The 18,481-nt window shown below is 35.8% G+C and overlaps 1 protein-coding gene across 3 annotated transcripts; it reads left to right on the top strand.

Annotated features, from left to right (window-relative positions):
- Positions 1-137: 137 nt before the first annotated feature.
- Positions 138-14,424, top strand: LOC112505850 (indole-3-glycerol phosphate synthase, chloroplastic-like). 3 transcript variants are annotated; one of them, XM_025109888.1, is made up of 11 exons: positions 138-408; positions 494-754; positions 939-1,115; positions 4,741-4,815; positions 4,903-4,947; positions 5,017-5,181; positions 6,241-6,319; positions 11,148-11,230; positions 11,331-11,399; positions 11,566-11,676; positions 12,678-14,424. In XM_025109888.1, exons 1-10 carry the CDS (start codon positions 211-213, stop codon positions 11,647-11,649), a joined length of 1,236 nt encoding a protein of 411 aa, XP_024965656.1. In that variant the 5' UTR covers positions 138-210; the 3' UTR covers positions 11,650-11,676; positions 12,678-14,424. The 3 variants fall into 3 exon arrangements, with proteins under 3 accessions (XP_024965656.1, XP_024965655.1, XP_024965657.1); XM_025109887.1 differs by lacking the exon at positions 12,678-14,424 and having other exon boundaries at positions 11,566-12,011; XM_025109889.1 differs by lacking the exons at positions 494-754; positions 12,678-14,424 and having other exon boundaries at positions 169-408; positions 11,566-12,011.
- The last annotated feature ends 4,057 nt before the right edge of the window (positions 14,425-18,481 follow it).

Below are 18,481 nucleotides of genomic sequence, written 5' to 3'. Positions count from 1 at the left end.
AACTCAAGCTCAAACATGAAAAAGAACTATTCAAAGTCGACTTCGATTTTGAAAAGTTAATCGAGCTCGAACCTGATTTTTTCCAAGACGAGCTTGCATATGTAGAGTTCGACTGGTTTGCAATATCTTTTTTTTTTACATTATTTATTTTTACTAACTTATACATCAAACTTCTAGGTCATCTCTTTCGAAAGAAACCCTAACTCGAGAATGAGTTGCAGGATCACGACATTTACAGTCAGCAACCCTAACTGTAGCAAGTTATGGTCAAAGAAAACATCAATAAAGGCATTCTGTTCTTTTCGTTCATTGCGAGTTTCAGTCTCGGGTTACCCGAGAGGAATTGGCAATAGTTTACTGCACTCCTCTTCAAATTCCCGTTTCAGGTTGGCCGCGTCTCTTGAGTTGGTGAGTTGAAGACAATGCCTTCAAATAAATTACTTGTTTAATAACTTATAAAATGTTGCTTATATTTTTTTGACTAATTTTGTAGCATGGGATGAAGAATGAGATTCTGGTTGCTACTCCACCCAGTGATTCAGTAGTTGTTGATGAACTCAAAAATAAAGAGTGGGAAATTGGGGTTCTAAAGGATGAAATAGCTGCTATGCAGGGAATTCGTATAAGAAGAACACCCCCAACTGGACCTCCTGCTCACTATGTTGGTACTTTTGAGTTTTTACAGAATGAAGACAATACTCCTCGTAACAAATTAGAGGAAATTGTATGGACCAAATATGTGGAAGTTAAGGAGGTCCGTTCTACTTGATTCTTGTTTTACTTAGCGAAGATAATTATAAAGGATACACATGTATTCATGTCATAAATGAGTCTCAAACCCATTGACACTTGGTTAAGAGGCTCCACACCTTGATTCTTGAACACTGGCTCATTGTAGTAATTATATTCTTCCCTGCTAACGAGGACCCTTTTTTCAGATGAAGGAGAAAAATGCATTATCTTCACTAAAGAAAGCTCTCGACAATGCTCCTCCTCTGAGAGACTTTATAGGCTCTCTTAAGGAGTCATATTTACGAACAGGATCACCTGGTTTAATTGCTGAAGTAAAAAAAGCTTCACCTAGTAGAGGAGTTCTAAGGGAAAATTTTCATCCCGTAAGTTGTTTTTTTGATTTGATTCTTAATGATCTAAATCAATACGTTATATGATATGGTGGTGGAGCTTGGTGGTATATCTTTTGACCTGTAAAATCATATGGTGTAGTATATTTTTCAAGCATTAGATTTTGATTTATTAGTTTTGCTGCCAACTGCAATATACATTTGTACACTATACATACAATAGATTGCCATGGATTTTTATTTACACAAGTGCTACTAACACAGCTTTTAGATTATCTTAACCGACTTGAAGTTTTTGCTTGAACTTGCTGGATTACTGCTTAAATCTTTTGTATTTTCTCAGTTTATTAGCTGAATCCAATTTGAATTGCCTCTCGAAATTTTCACAGTTTTTTTACCATCTCTCGCACTTCGCTTCTTTCTCTAGACCCTCTTCACAGTAGTAGCAAGGATGAGAGTTTCAGGCTCTTATCTGCCTTTATAGCCTCAATTCAGCTAGTGCCTAGTCTAACTCTTATAAATTTTCTATTGGGATTAAATCACGGGCCTTAATTCAAAATCTTCATCCAAAATTAAATTAATAATTCAACATGGCAAAAAATATCATTAATTTATCTTACACCATCTAAAATACCTGATATGTACCCAAAAACGAAATATTGACAGGCGTTAAAATTCACACATACGATGATTTGATTTCCTAAAGAAGAGAAAAGCCTTGAAGACACATGCATACTCATGTTAAGTCTCAGGTACATCCATGTGAAGAAGTTTAAAGTCAAAGGAAGCACAGCAATAACATTTGAAGTCATAAACAGGTGCCAAAGTTGAGATGAAGAAATGTGGAAATTATAGTAGCGAACTTAAATATTGTAAATTAATTTTATAAATGAATGGTCTGAATATGAACTTCTTTTTCTAAGATTGGAGATCCACACTAAAAGAGAAGTATATTAGAAAAACTTCTAGCAATATTTGGAAACCAACCAGAAATAGATTTACTAGAAAGAAAACAATTAAATCACTCTTTCAGAGAAGTATTGAAACAAATAAGTAAATCAATTAAAAGAAGATATAATAATTTGAGAGATAGAATGAATGATTAAAAAAATCCAATTAGCGGCTTAGGTAGCAGAAACCATGCAATCAGTTGATATTTATGCATGTATATATGTATATGTTTGCATTTAGTCTTTGTGTGTATTGACAAACAATTTAGTTATTATAAAGAAAAACTTTGAAGACACGTGAGCATGTGTAGTCGCATGCACACCCACGTGAAGAAGAAAAAATCAAAGGAAACACATGCAAAACCATGAGAAGTCTAAACAAGTACTTAAAAGTTTAGAGAATAGAATTAGAAGGTAAAGGAGCTTGTGGAAATCGTAGTAGCAAACTTGATTATTGTTAATTAGTAATAGTATATTGCAAAGGAATGGTTTGAATGGTGATGTTCTTTCAAGAGCCATACTTTTATTTTGCGACTTGATCGATGAACTTCCAGATCCACATGAAAAGAGAACAATAATACTATTAGAATTTTTTCTTGAAAACATTGGAAACGAATAGAAAATAGATTTACTAGAAAGAAGACGATTAAATTACTCTTTAAAGAAGCATTTGCATAACCTGCAGAAAGTGGTATGTATATATAACTTCAATAATGAATGAAGAACAAGAACTAAATATATTATTAGATGGTGGGGCAGATGTGAATGGCATCAAAGAAGGATTGATTCCTACTTAATACTTCCAAAAGACCAAATTTAAAAATAGCTTAACAACAACTAATGAATATAAAAATTATGATAAGTTATAACTAATAACAGAGTCAGCCGGGGGGGGGGGGGGGGTGTTACCATTCAAGTCAACTTTATACAATAGAATATGACACATATTTTGGGTATTCTAGATGGTTTAGTTGGTTGTTAGGAATTGGAAAGCCCTTCATTCGAATCCTACGGCCTTTCCCTTCCCTATCATTTTCTGTAACTTTTTATTTAATCGTCTGTTCTTTTTATTCTTTTAAATTTTTATAAGTATGCATATTTTAATATTTATCTTTTTATTGTCAATAATATTTTTATTTTGCCCTTTCATTTACAAACATTTTAACAAAAACATTATTACTCTAAAAATCAACATAAACTAAATCAATATTAATATCATGTACAAAGTTCATAACAAGGTTCTTATAATGTCATTTTTTGGTCCATAGATTTTGATAATTTTATTTTCGTTCCCCGAGTTATGTAGTCTGTTCATGTATATAATATATAATATAGATATTTATATTGACGTCATTTATATTATATATATAAATTAGTGAAAGTATGATGATAAAAATATATTTTGGACTTCAATTAACATTATAATATATAATATCTATCTCTATCTAACAGGCCACAAACAAAACTCGCAGTATTCATATTTTAGTTTTCGTTTTTCTTCTACAATCTCTCAAAAAAAAATTAATAATCCACCCATTACAACTCAAATTTCCTCTCAAAGTTTCATGAGACTTATTACAGCCAAGATTAATTGCATCTCACACATTTTCATAATGTTTGAATACCTTCAATCGGCAAGCTGAGTCCATTTCGTTTGACCTCTTCTAGCTCCCCATGCCTAGAAGGCGGGCTCCGCCCTTGATAATTATCTAATACTAGGAACACCTTTTCTTTCATTAATAGATGAGATGGGTTGTGTACAAATAATTTGAACCTTAAATGCAAATTATGTTTAACTTCTTTTTCAACCTTCAATCACACACACACACATATATTATATATAGGCGAAGGATCGTGTGAGAAGGAGAGTTAAGGTGAGAAGCATAAGAAGAGATCTGGACCTTTGATCACCTTTAATCTCAAACCCAACCATGAATCACACTTGATATAGGGATTGATCCGGTGCATTCTGTGCATCTCATCCTAATGTGCATCTAAGGGTGGAGATCCCTTCTTTAGCTTCTCACTTTAACTTTCCTTCTCACGGAACTCAACCCTATATATATATTTATACGGGAAATTGAATGAAAACCTCATAGTCATTAAGAACCAATCTTAATAATTCAATGAGTTTCATCTAAGGCTAGGATTCAAAGTGGTATTATTGTTTCATATATAAAAGAATATATTATTGTTTCACATAAATTATACTTGCTTCACTAGTTCTCATGCTTCTCAACATTTTTGGGTTTTTAATTGCTATTACCCAATCATTTATTGAAGATGAAAGTCTATTGAACCCGTATGAAGTTTTACCATGAGCAGATTCGAGCATAGCACATGGTTTCATAAAACCACTTGGTTTTCTCGATCTAAATCAAGTAAGTTTTACATGAAGAAGATTTGGATCAATGTGTTCTATTCGATATGGAAGTCAGAATAGGAGAGCACTCATCTTGGGGTGGTCTTACTACATAAGATGACTTAATAAATTAACAATCTCGATTAAATAATACTTCGATCCTGAGTCAAGATCAACGTATTGAATTAATAATTTGCCAAATTTATGGAATAATATTTTTCAGAAACAACACATAGGTCCTACTTAATAAATTATGTACTAAACTTATATAATTGTTAAACATTCATTGTTGACGGTTCTTCACACTTATTTTTTTGTTAGTTATATAAGATTGTTCTCATGATAGGTTGAAGTTGCAAAAGCTTATGAGAAAGGTGGAGCAGCGTGCCTAAGTGTTTTGACCGATGAAAAATATTTTCAGGTAGATATTGAGAATGTCATGTTAGATTTAACTAATATTTATGGAGTCTTTTATGTATATGTAATATTTCTTTGTTTATAACCAAAGGGAAGCTTTGAGAATCTAGTGGCTATACGGAATGCTGGAGTCAAGGTACAGTCTTTTGATTAATTTGCTGCAGCTTGTGAACTTTAGCCACTTTTGACACTAGTTAAAATGCAGTGCCCTCTTTTGTGCAAAGAATTCATTGTGGATGCATGGCAACTCTACTATGCTCGAACAAAGGGTGCCGATGCTGTTCTGTTGATTGCTGCTGTTTTACCAGATATTGACATCAAATATATGCTTAAGATATGCAGAAAGATTGGACTGGCGGCACTTGTTGAGGTTTTGTGAAAAAAACTCGTCTTAAAAAGTCAGAATTTACCTTTTACTTTCTTATGATTCTCATTTCAATCTACTTCACATGGTTTGGTAAATTGAAGCTTATTTGAGTTATTTGTTTATGTTGTAAATGAAAGTTTTTGTAACTAGCATCTATAACCATTTGATCCAGCTGTTCAACCCATGAAACCCTGTTTTTAAGATTCACCCGTCAACCCATAAAGTGTGAATATCCATGACGCTCTTGTACTTTATCTTCGTAATATCTTTTTATTTCAGGTGGTTTATCCAAAAACTGACTTTTTTATGTGAATTGTTTTCTTGACTTTGTGTTTCATATTTTTCTTAAATGATCTCTTTATGTTCTTAGTATTAAATTTGAATTTTTTTGTGCAATTTTTTGTAGAATATTTTCAAATCTTTATATTGTTCGAGTGTTTAACACATTATTTATGTCATTATCATGTAAAACCTTTTTTCATTTAATTCTGAGGTCATGACTCGGTAATCTAATCATAGTTGACCATGATTTGTCCTGCCATCCACTCTCCGGGGCATTGGACATTCTGAGTTTTGAACACTTGATCTGAGTTTTAAGTGTTAACCCATTGACCCATGATTGGGTCTGAGTTTTAAAGATTCACCCATTGACCCATATACTGAGAATATCCATAACGTGCTTTTACCATATTTTGAAAATGTTCTTTTCATTGTTTACTTGGTTTTAATTAAAAACCCGACTTCTGTAAATGAACTGTTTTTCTTGACTCCCTTCTTTTTCATATATTATAAATGATTTCTTTTTGTCTTTCTGATGTTAAAATTGAATTTTGATGCAAGTTTGCTTTCATTTTGTAGAAAATTTCTATTTCTTTGTATTATTCCAGTATTAATAATTATGCTATGTTAAATTTAATTTTTTATTTCACCAGTTCGACCATAACTGATCGTAATTAACTAGCGACCTGTTTGGCCATTGACTTTCAAGGTTTTCTAACAGTCTGGAAATATCAATGAAGCAACTGACCTTTTTTCCTGGGTGATCTCTGTCTTTATTCTTAGGTACATGATGAGAATGAAATGGATCGCATGCTTGCAATTGATGGAATTGAACTCATTGGCATCAACAATCGTAACCTTGGTACCCCCTAAGCTTTATGGCTTATGATTGATGATCATTTATTTTTATCATCTTTTGCTGGTTTTGTTAATGCATCTGTGTTGGGACAAAAGTATTTAATCTTGCAAGTGCACGGGGCCAACTAGTAAAATAGTTTTGTGAAGAACCAGATATTGATCCAATAGCGACTATTCTATTCGTGTAATTGTAATAGTTTAGCAAAATAAATCAGATAGTCAATTTGGTTTGGGGTTTTTATCAACTAAAATGCATAATTTAATAACTAAACTAGCAAATAACTAAGATCGACTAATTCAAAATTTAACTCGATCAAAGCTCTTTAAACACACCAAACAATCAATAAACATGCAATAAATTTGAATTAGAAGATATAACAAATGTGATTCAATTGAGCAAAGGTCCCTAGTTCAAGTCATCCAACCTGTTGAATCCATAAACGCTTACATACATATCTAGCTAATACCATTTCAAAAGTGTCAATAATCTTCCGATCATGTTGAACTCACTAATATATGCATACCCATATAATTATATTTATGGTGCATACACATAAGTGTTCTAAGAAATATGATGTCTAATTTGATGCAATGGCTTATATATGCCTATACGAGCTTAATTCATTGTTTTCACAACACAAGTTGCATTTCATTAATGAACATCACATTAGAAAACCATTCTTGTCATTATTCTAGAAAAATAAACCAGTTAAATGTTTGTTAGGCATTAATCATCAACCAGTTATAAGCACGACTCATGAACAAACTAAACATGTATTTGACATTAGTTTCAATCAACAAAATAGATTTTCCGAACTAGTTCACCATTCGGTTGATTCTCAATATAAAACTACTCATGCATTGGATTAATTGAAAGAAACATTGAGCATATGATATTCAACATTCTTAACAAAGCCAAATTCACAATAATCACTCACAATTGTTCAGAAGTGTACTTAAAAACAAAATAAAACACATGTTAGAGTTGAATTCAAGATTTGTATCAATGCTTTTCCGTTGCATCATGTCAATCTCCCTTGCTTCTAATCAACTTGTAAGCAATGTAGTTAATCATGCTGCTACAATGTCTATGTCCATGGAGTGAATAGCGGGAAGCAATTGCGGTGTCGTTAATAGTGGCGCTATTATCGCGATTTGAAGGAGAAATAGTGGTGCCAAAGCCGCTATTTAGTGGCGGTTGATTTATTATTTTATTTGGGCCATTTAGTGTTAGGTCTTAAAATCGGTGGGCTCTTTCTCCTTTTTCCCAAGACCTGGGTTCCTTTAGGTTATCACCTCTTTTCTTTGTTCTTTCCTTCTCTTATGTCACTTATGTTCGTTTTTTTCTTATCTCTTATCGTCGCTTCCGTCTATTCTTTTCTTCTCTCACAACATATCATCGACATCTATGGTGTATATATAAATGTTTATACTTATTATGTGAACCTAATATATATATATATATATATATATATATATATATATATATTTGTATGTGAACTTTCTCACACACACACATATATATTTAGGTTCATAATATATACACCATGTATGTCGATGATACACTGAGAGAGAAGGAAAAAACAACAGAAATGGTGATAACCTAAAAGAGCCCCAAGGTCTTAGAGGAAAAGAGCCCATCGATTTTGGGCCCAACACTATATATATATATATATATATATATATATATATGTATATGTATGTTTAAACCAAACTAAACTGGGCTAGTAAATTCCACTTGAAAGTAGGGTGTGGGAGGAGTGAGATGTATGTAGACCTGACCTCTACCTCAAAAGAGTAGAGCAATTGTTCCCTGAAGACCCGGACTTGGGCAAGCAATTAGAAAGAATAAATACTAGCATGAGGTAGGCGAATCATGATATAAATAAGTAAGAAAAAGTAACGATACAGTACAACAAAAACATAAGAAAAGGCAAGGAAAGGAAAGCCCATATTGTGAAAATAAGGCACAAAACACATGCCTAGTCTAAATTGCCGGCCCATAACCCCCCACCTACCAGAAAAAGTGTCCTAACTCTCTTTAGTCCAACTAAGCAAGTCATGTTCCTCAAACCTACCCTGCTACTCTAGTACTTCGTCTCCAAGTACACCTTTCAGAGATCATGTCCTCGAAAATGTTTGAGGCCACCATGTCTATCCCCAATTGCTCATCCCACGTTCTCTTCGGCCTACCCTTTTTCCTCACCCTCTCGACCAACACTCTTTCCACTCTATCATTGTGTCATAATCGGTCTCTTATGAATGTGCCTAAACCGATGCAATCTCCCATCTTTCAATTTATATATTATTGGGACAACTCCTAACTTCCCCTGAAAATCTCATTTGGGATTATGTCTGGCATGGTCCAACCAAAGGTCCAACTTAGCATCTTCTTTACCGCAACTTCCAACTTTCTCTCAATGGCCTTCCTTGTGGCTCAATATTCCGACCCATACAACATAGTTGGTCGAATGGCTACATTGTTGAATTTTCCTTTCGGTTTTGCAAGGACCTTCTTGTCACATGGTACCCTTGTTTGCCGTGACAACTCTTCACTTTAGCCACCTTGCTTGTGTTACGGCTTCCTCTCCTCGCCCTCTTTTTTGATGGAGCCTAGATACTTGAAGTATCTTTTGTCTCCCAATGTTGATTCTTAACCCCTCATCTAAGCAATCCCCCCTGAAATTGCACCCTATGCATTGTGTCCTAGAATGCTAATTCGCAAACTTTTGAGTTTCTAGAGCCGTTTTCCGCTGCTCCAACCTCTAGTTGACCTCTACTTTTGACTCTACTCTATCAACAAAATGTTAACAACAAGTAACATACATCATGGGACACTCTCTGTATGTCTCATGCATTGGTGTCCAAAGACAAGTCCTCGTCCTCCAATTCTTGTGTTTGTATCGCCCTAACATACCTCCAACTCCAAGATACTCCCCTTCTCTAGGTTCCCATTCACGTCACGTCCTGAGGCACTCTATCATTAGTTTTTCCTAGATCTATGATGGAAGTCCTTACCACGCTCCCTATACTTCTCCATAAGTCACTTGAGTAGATGGATTGCCTTATTGACCTCCCTGCCATGAAGTCAAATTGGTTTTCTGTCACCTTCATTCATGTCTCACCCTGTTCTCTTTCGCCCTCTCCCACATTTTCATTGTGGCTTAGTAGCTTAATGCTGCGATAGTTGCCACGACTCTGCGCTTCACCTTTGTTTTTATAGAGTGACACTGCGACGGTAAGTCTTTACTCTTCGGGCATCCTGGCAGTCTTGAGGATGACGTTGAAGAGCTTTGTCACGGTGTCACCTACCTCCCCTAGAAATATCGATATATCAGTGGGGATATGGTCCGGGCCTTTGGCCTTATCCTTACCATCTTCCTTGGAGCATCCGTGACTAACCCTATGCTAATTCGTTGATGAACACATAATTGCATGTTTGACGAAGTACCCCTACCCCCTCTCCCTCTATAGCCCAGTCATTCTTTACTAAGTATTTATTATATGCCCCTAATTTTTTTACTGCTATACCAACCGTTTTACCAACGTGATAACCACTATGTCAAATCACGATCCTGACTGCGATTTCAGAAAAAAGTGTGCTTTAACTGAATAGCTTGTGAGTATATACTGTATACTCCCCTGCTTTGTGCACCTGAATAGTACGTCCTCTGTGCACCCGTATTTACCCAGTATACTCCCCTGCTCTGTGTTTGATATTGGGTAGCCAAATTCCCTTTTCGCTTGAACTTTGCACGCCCAGATGTGCGTACCAGTGTCTTCATCCAGCAGCCATCACCTGTGTGCATTTTCTGTTTTCCAGTTGCTCACTGTTGTATTCTGTAATTCAGAACCTCCTGTGCAAAGTTTTTAATTGAGAGCGCCCCCTCCAGTAGCCACCCCGACATAGGGGCCGCTGCATTGCTTCTGAAACAAGGGCTGCTGAATTGGTTTTGGGTCGTTGATCAACCGTTCTTTGTGCTACAGTGTTTTGACAGCAAAATCTTGCTGTTTGGGGACTTGATTGCAGCTGATTATGGACCACTTCTGATGTTGCTTCGGCTTGGTGCTTTCTCGCAGCTGCCACTACTGTTCTTGTGCTCTCGAACATGTTTCGAGTCCTGCTGAATTAGCAGCCTCTTCTCTGAATCGTCTCTTGAGGTTCCTTTATCTCAATCTGTCGAGTTCTTTGTCCATATCTCCTCCCTGATTTGATCCTCTCTCATGTCACTCTTCTGCACCAACATTCAAATGTATGAATCAAACACAAAACGATTTAGACTTAAACATCCACGATGATCTCCTGCCAATTTAGCTTGAGATGTTGTCTATTTAGGATTAAGCATCATTAAGAATAAAGATACACATGTTAGCACATTCAAACACTTCTATGCATGAAACTCACATCAAAGATCAATCATAGAGATGAAATATGACAACTAAAACTCATTATAAGTTCATATAGGGTTCGTCTGGTACGTGATATAACCGTACAAGATGGAACAGCACAGGACAGAAACTTCTTGTCCCACATGTGATGTGACAATCGACCGCGACAGGACAGGATTAAGTGGGGGCAAAAATGCTTTTCTTTTTGTCCCACTAATATAGATGGAGCAAAAATCAGATGAATGGGACAAGATGGGTAAATTACTAAACTTCCCATGTCAAATAAAAACCCTAAAGCCCTACGCAATTTTTTCATTCGCCTACCTCACTCTTGCCCGTTGAGTTCTATCCACGTACAAAACGCACCCATGACTAACTATAATCCTATGATACCTTAAAACTTCATGAATAGATGTAAGAACAACTTATTTCCACACCTGCAGAAACATTCGAAGTCGATATCAGTAACACAAAGAAGTTGCTTGAAGGTGAGCGTGGGGAGAAGCTTCGGCAGAAAAACATAATAGTAAGTGCAACTGAAAGAAGCTGTTTTGAGATAAGAGAGTAGTGATATTTTTCTGCTCAAATTGTTTGTGATGATTCGATTTCATCTTTGAACTTGTCAGGTGGTTGGGGAGTCTGGACTGTTCACTCCTGCTGACATTGCCTACGTACAAGAAGCTGGCGTGAAAGCTGTAAGTCGCTGCTCTCTTTGTCTGTTTTTACAACCCAAAAGTAATATCAATATATAACCATCTACTGTGATCAATGTGAGAGATTTAGTTCTTGTTGAACGTGAATCCGAGTAAAGACTTGGAGGGCGTTTTTTGTCATCTAACATATGTTGCTTTACTTATGCAGATATTGGTCGGGGAGTCCATTGTAAAGCAGGAAGATCCAACAAAAGGAATTAGAGATCTTTTTGGAAAAGATATATCGGCTTAGTTACTCTGGAGAAATTGGATCTAGAGCGTAAAATATAACTGAATTTTGTTTTGTATTACTATTCAAAATATGAGTATTGGTTTGCTTCGGTTCTAACACCAACCATAAACTAAGTGCAACGACCAGGGGACCAATGGCACTGTCGCAACAATCAAGATTTATAAGTTGTGTTCTTTCTTCCCAAGTCTCACCTTACTGCTGAGATTGAAACATCCCTTTCAAGGATGCCTCACCTTTTCTTTCAGTTTTCCCAGGTCGTTGTTCTATAAGTTGTTTGTGTTGGGTCGTTGATTTCACTGTTGTCTGTTGACTGGCTTATACAAAGATATTTGGTATTTCAGTGATTTCATATTGTTGTCTTACTTTGTTTGTTGTGGTATTTTGCCAACTTCACTGTTATCAGTAGAAATGGATGTTCAATTTGTGTTCTAGAATGGTCCAAGGCACCAAGCTACATATGTGTCCTAGAGTACCTTGGAGAACATTCGACATTCTTATACAGGTCCCTAGATCTTCATAATAAAATCCAGAGCCAACCTTTTTAGGGTTGGTTAATTTTGATCCACTTAACCTTCCCTGGACTTTTCTAATCTGTTGACCATCTTTTTAAAAAAATTCATAGGAGGTTAATTTTCTTTCTCCATGGAAAAAAGAATTTCATAACAATATTACATTTAAATGTCTAATTAGCTTGGACGCACCTAGATTAATTTCATGGGGTATCAAGTCAACCGCCTGTCCAGGGGCCCATCTCTGGGGAGCAAAGACAAACCGTCCATGGTCTTAATTTGAACTGGTGATCTCTGGAAGCAAAGACAAACCATCCACTGAACTAATGATCTCAAGGTACCAGATTCTTAGGTTTTCTTGAACATCCTGACCCTAACTTTTACTTTGGAAAACTTATTAAGTTGCAACATTTTCTTATTACCCAAGTTCAACCTGAAATTTGATATACACATTTTGTTGGAACAAATGGGGTATAATTTCAAATTCAATTGTTGATATGTGTTTAATTTTGTTTGCAGTTGCGAAAGGTAGCTTAGGTGATCTTATTCATCGCTATAGTTCATCAGATGAATTTTCACCCGAATATCCGTTGGACTGCTTTGACTTATATCCTCTGAGCATCAAGCTCTGGACCATGTGGAGGCCTCAATCTACATATGGCGAAGAAAAGACAGCATGAAGCCTGTAAACGTGGTGAGTAGGTCCTTTTCAAGGTCAAATTTGAGGATTTGATAGCCATGGGAAACTCTAGCAGATAGAGACGAGAGCCTCTTGCTTTGCTTGAACCAGAGGTTCCCTGCCCTTTCTCAAACCACCTAAAATCCAATATACCAAGGTATGTGTCTTGACCTCCTGCATACATATACACAGATTTACATATATGCATGTATACATGAGTGAGTGTGTCTATAGGAGGTCCTTCTGGTCTTACCCTTCTAAAACCCTCCATTTTTGTCCCATGGTCTTGTAGAGATATTTTGTTGACTAAATTTTAGTAGCTGAACACATTATCAATCAAGAACAGTAACAAAATTGGTAGGTTCCATACCCCTTCCATTTAGCCTTTCTGCCTAGGGCTTGACAACCCCCAAGGCCGGAGGAGGATCTAGGTGTACCTCTAATGAGGAATGAGATATTTGAATTTCCTTTGGACTGAGATGGCACTCCTTTAACGAGGTTAAATGCAGAACAGATATAAGCAGATAGTATTGTATAACAAGATAGAGGATTCTTGATATATTCTACTCAAACTTGGCATTCGGATCTTGGGACGGAGATTTGGTAAGAGGGCCATGAGGAAGGTACATTAGCATGCTTGAAATGTATTAGACGCCATGATCAGGCTGGGTAGAAATCATATAGGGTGTAATCTAAATTAATGATATCAATGGACATTAAATTATTTGAGTTAGTTTAATTCTTTCTGAAGATTTTGAACTAAAGCCCATGATTGAATCCCAACAGAAAATTCAAAAAGAGTTGGACTGGGCATGCACTAGCTGAATTGAGGCGTATACTATAAAGGCAGATGAGAGCCTGGACTATTCTTGCTTCTACTGTGGAGAGAGTCTAGAGAGAAGCAGAGTGACAGATAGTGAGAAGTCTGAAATATTTCAAGGACCGGCAAATTCAAGTTGGATTCAGCTAATAATATGAAGAAATACTTGAGATTAAACAGTAATCCAACAAGTTCAAGCTATGCTAGTAGTACTTGAGTAAATCAAAGTATGTGGCTATCTATTGTGTGTGTATAATGTGCACATGTATGTTTCAGTTAGTAGCAAAACTAATAAATAAAAGTCTCATGCTTGAAAATATACTACATCATGTGGTTTAATGGGTCGAAATATATACCACCACCTTATCATGTATTGATTTATGAAAATCTTAAAGAATCAAACAGAAGAGGCACTTACAGGATGAAAATCTTCCTTTAAATCTCCTCTACTAGGTGAAGCCTTTTTTACTTCAGCGACTGTTTGTATACACTAGACCTTAAGAGCTCCTATAAAGTCTCTGGGAGGAGCATTGTCTATAGCTTGTTTTAGTAAAAACAATGCATTTTTCTCCATCATCTGAAAAGGGTGCTAATATTAGCAGGGGAGAAGATAATTACAACAATAAGCAACTGTTCAATAATCAAGGAGATTGACCAATGGCCTTTGGCCTAACTGTTCTTGTTGAATCAAGGAGAACGGACATGGTAACCTCTACGTATTTGTTCCATACGATTCCTTTAGTTTTGCTACGAGGAGTATCATCTTCATCCTTGGCTAAACATTTATATAGTAAAAAACAAAAAAGTTATTTGAAAACAGGCAACATCGGTTGTATAGAAGATTTTGGTAAAGAGATTTTATTTGCTTATAAAAATTAAGTTATACTACAATCACAGTGATGTTGTTTTCAACTTCAATAAGTTCCATTGTTGCATAACACCAACTTCAATCAAAAGTATCAACTAAATACCCTAAAAATTTACATCAAGAACATTATTCGTTCAATTCTATTATATATTAATATATATATATATATATATATATAGCTGGTCCATAAACATAGTTAGTTTGATGGCTACCCTTATAATTTGCCCTTCAAATTTTATTGGGGTCTTCTTGACACAAAACACCCATTGTGGCATCTCTTCACTTTAGCCACCTAGCCTTTGTGCGATGCATTGCATCTTCCTCAACCTCGACCTCTTTTTAAACCATGGAACCTAAATACTTGAAACTGCCGTTTGGGTTATCCGTTGCCCCCCAATGTTGAATTCTACTCCCTTCTATATGCTCCCCCTGAAATTACACCATAAATATTCTGTCTTAGAACGAATAATTTGCAAACCTTTTGTTTCCAAACCGCCATCCATTGATCCAACCTCTCGTCCGCTACATACACAATGTCGTCATCGAATAACATACACACAAGGGACACACCTCTCAATCCCCTGGGAGATCTCATCAAAAATCACAGCAAAAAGAAATGGGCTTACCATGATGTACGTATATCTCCACGGGGAAATACTTCATCTCACCCACTGTTTAATACAAAATTATATGTATGCAACTGCTTTACATAATATTGTTTTTGTCTTTGTTAAATATTTATCCAAAACTGTAAAAGGACAAACTAATAAGTCAATTACAAGTATCACACAGGTACACTAATATAGAAAATTATACAACCACAATGGGTTGAATCTCTTAAACTCTCATCTGGTCTTCAATAATCTTTTCAACAAAAAGGATTCCAAACAAGTCTCAAGTTATCCAACATAATTTAGATCATAAATACATAATATGCCAAGTATTTCCAAGATCACAGTTGGAACTTTGTGCAGTGATTCGTCTGAGGAGGCTTTGTGCAATTGTGCAGTGAATGAAATCTTAAACAAGATCACAGTTGGGATTTGGGAAGTGAGTTTACAAATTACAGAGTACTACTTAATTTAGAACACAAGTACATTATATGCTAAATATTTCCAAGATTTCAGTTAATGAACAAGATCACAGTGGGACTTGGGATTTGATTTTGGGAAGTAAGTTTACAGTAGAAGATCAAGTGGCATTTCAATCTAAACAAATGGGGAAAATCACTAAACCCTAAAAAAATTGATTACTTACTGTCGTACTGAGGGCGTGAGTCTTGACTGGTGCCCATTGGGAAGCAGCCGAGCGAGCAGCCAGCAGTGCTGCAACGTTGACCTGAGTCCTGAGCAGCAGAGCGACGGTGACCTGTGCAGCGTGCAGAGGTGAGTCAGATTTGGATTTTGACTAGTCTAATTCGATTTCATGTGAGGCTGTGAGGGTTCTAGACCGAGGGGAAGGACAACAGGGAATCAAACTACAAGATACAAAATGCAATTTTTTTAAAACACAAGCGAACATGAAATCGTCGGTGGAATCCATGACCAGATCAAGAGAGATGGCAGATGGAGACGAACAGATCGAGACGGGCAGATCATAAGACAATTATGAGCAGATGCTTTGAGGAGAAGCGGGTTGCGTTTAGGAAGGGTCGGCGGCGAGGACTAGGAAATGATAACAATTAGGAGCACATCAATTGATATGACATCAATTTTTTTTAATTTTAATATTTGATGGCCGGCATATACCTCTGAATTAAAGAATTATAATAATAATAATAATAATAATAATTAAATGTTATGGTTAATACAGCAATAATAATTATTATTTGACACTAGTATTATAATATAGTAACAGTCAACTGGGAAATATTAAATACATTATACTAAAAAAATGATACAAAAATTTGACGATTAAGAAATATTGAGTTTCTTGAATAAACTAGCATGTCTATAAAATATTACGAGTATCTATACTAGTATTATTACAGATCTGTAGTTCGATGCCCATATGTAGTTGACGGATTTATAATTATAATTTCTACTAATTTATTCAACATAGATTTTATTTAGGGTATCTCATGGATTTTTTAGGGTTTAGTGCTTTAAGATATTTGTTCATGCATGAATTTTTGTTATTGTTTTCTCATGACCTTATTTCATTCAATCTTGTATGTTTTGGTGGCACGTGATATATTGATTGGTTTTTGACGTGATGACTATCTTGTATGTAGTCCTGAACAAACAAATTAAGCTTTGAGACTTTTTGTTTACTCTAATATGTGGTGTGACATCTTATAAAACGTTTTGATGGATACTTCATAGGACATTTAGTAACCAGTAGTAGGATACTACGGGCATGTCATAGTGGCATCAACAACATAACATCGTCATGGGGGTGTGATATCCTAAGACATCTGCCTCTTTGGGAAATGTACTAGTAACCTACTTCTTGTTATGATCTTTTTTGTGGTTGTGTGATTTAATAATCATATACACCTTTTAATTTTAGATAAATGTGAATGTGCATATGCATTATGTCATTTTTTTGTATATGATATGATTTTTGTACCACGTATAATACACATATAACATAATGCATTATGTGGATTATGTTTTGTAGGGCACTGTATAAATGTACTTAACCATATTGTCACGTCATGTAAGAAGGTAATCCAAAGAGGTCAGGTTATTCTAAACAATTCACGGCCTTAAAAGAGCAGTCAAGAAGAACAAGGGGTTGTTTGGTTGGTTTTCCATTAAGTCATGTATGGATAAAACTGTCTGTGTAGGTTAATTCATCTGAATAGATTTGGAAGATTTTTGTTTGGGAGGGTCTCTTTCATAGATGGAATGGAAGGAGGAACTTTTTTTTAATTGGGAGGGGCAGATTTGGAGAACACTTGGCTTTTTGCATAAAGCTTCCCCCTAAAATTTTACTGAATAAGCTACTTTCTATATAATTAAGCTACTACCAAACAGTCATGCATAGATGCCCGAATAAGCTGTGAGTCCCATTAAGCTTATTAAGCTGCTAACAAATAGGCCCACGCATATTCTAGAAAACTCCTCACATTTTTAGGGCTAACGTGTCTAGATTGTTTCCTTGTAAATGTCTAAGTAGAATATTTTAGACTTGTACATAGAGACTTATGAATAGATGGTACTCAACCATATGGTTTTCTAGGTCAATAAATATCACCATCATATCATGTATTGGTTTATGAAGATCTTAAAGAATAAAACTGAAGAGGCAACTTACAAGATGAAAATATGATAAGATCTCAATTGAAGTTGATTAGAATAATCGAAATGGAAAGAACTGGAGTTATTGGAATTTGAGAGCCAGATCTCTCCCACTACAAAGTTGATAACGGAATAATCGCATGCCCCCTATTTCCTCTTCTCCGTTCTTATAAACTGGGCCAAGCAACAATTACAAAACCACCCCCTCTATTTTACTCCCCTTTCCTTTATACTTCCTTCTTGTATATGTCTGCGCTAACTGAGGTTTATCAATACTCACCTCCCGACGATTCACCTTGTCCTCTAGGTGAATCCTAGGAATTGTTGACATAAATCCTTTCAAGACTCCTAGGTGTCTTCAACTGGTATCTCTTTCTATCCAGTGAGTACTTCTAAATTGCTCCTTTGACTATAACATATCCCCTTCAATGTTTCCGGCTCAACCATCACTTCTCCCATGTCCGGCAGCCCGTGAGGCAGAGGTGTTGGAGAAAACTGATTTCGGTATCCCATGTAAACGGACAACCTCCTTCACAAACACCCATGCTACCGTACCTGCTCTAAACTGATGTTTGAGTCCAATGAAATGACCATATTTAGTCAGTCTGTCTACCACCACAAGTAGGGCGTTAACCTTGTTTGACAACGGTAGCCCCTGCACAAAAACCATTGACATATCTTCCTACACTTGACTCTGAATACTCAAGTGTT

Source organism: Cynara cardunculus (genome assembly GCF_001531365.2).
Source record: "Cynara cardunculus var. scolymus isolate 2C chromosome LG 2, CcrdV1, whole genome shotgun sequence".
In the NCBI taxonomy this organism is placed as follows: domain Eukaryota; kingdom Viridiplantae; phylum Streptophyta; class Magnoliopsida; order Asterales; family Asteraceae; genus Cynara; species Cynara cardunculus.
The sequence above is the reverse complement of the archived record's forward strand: the minus strand, read 5'-3'. Positions and strand labels throughout refer to the sequence as shown.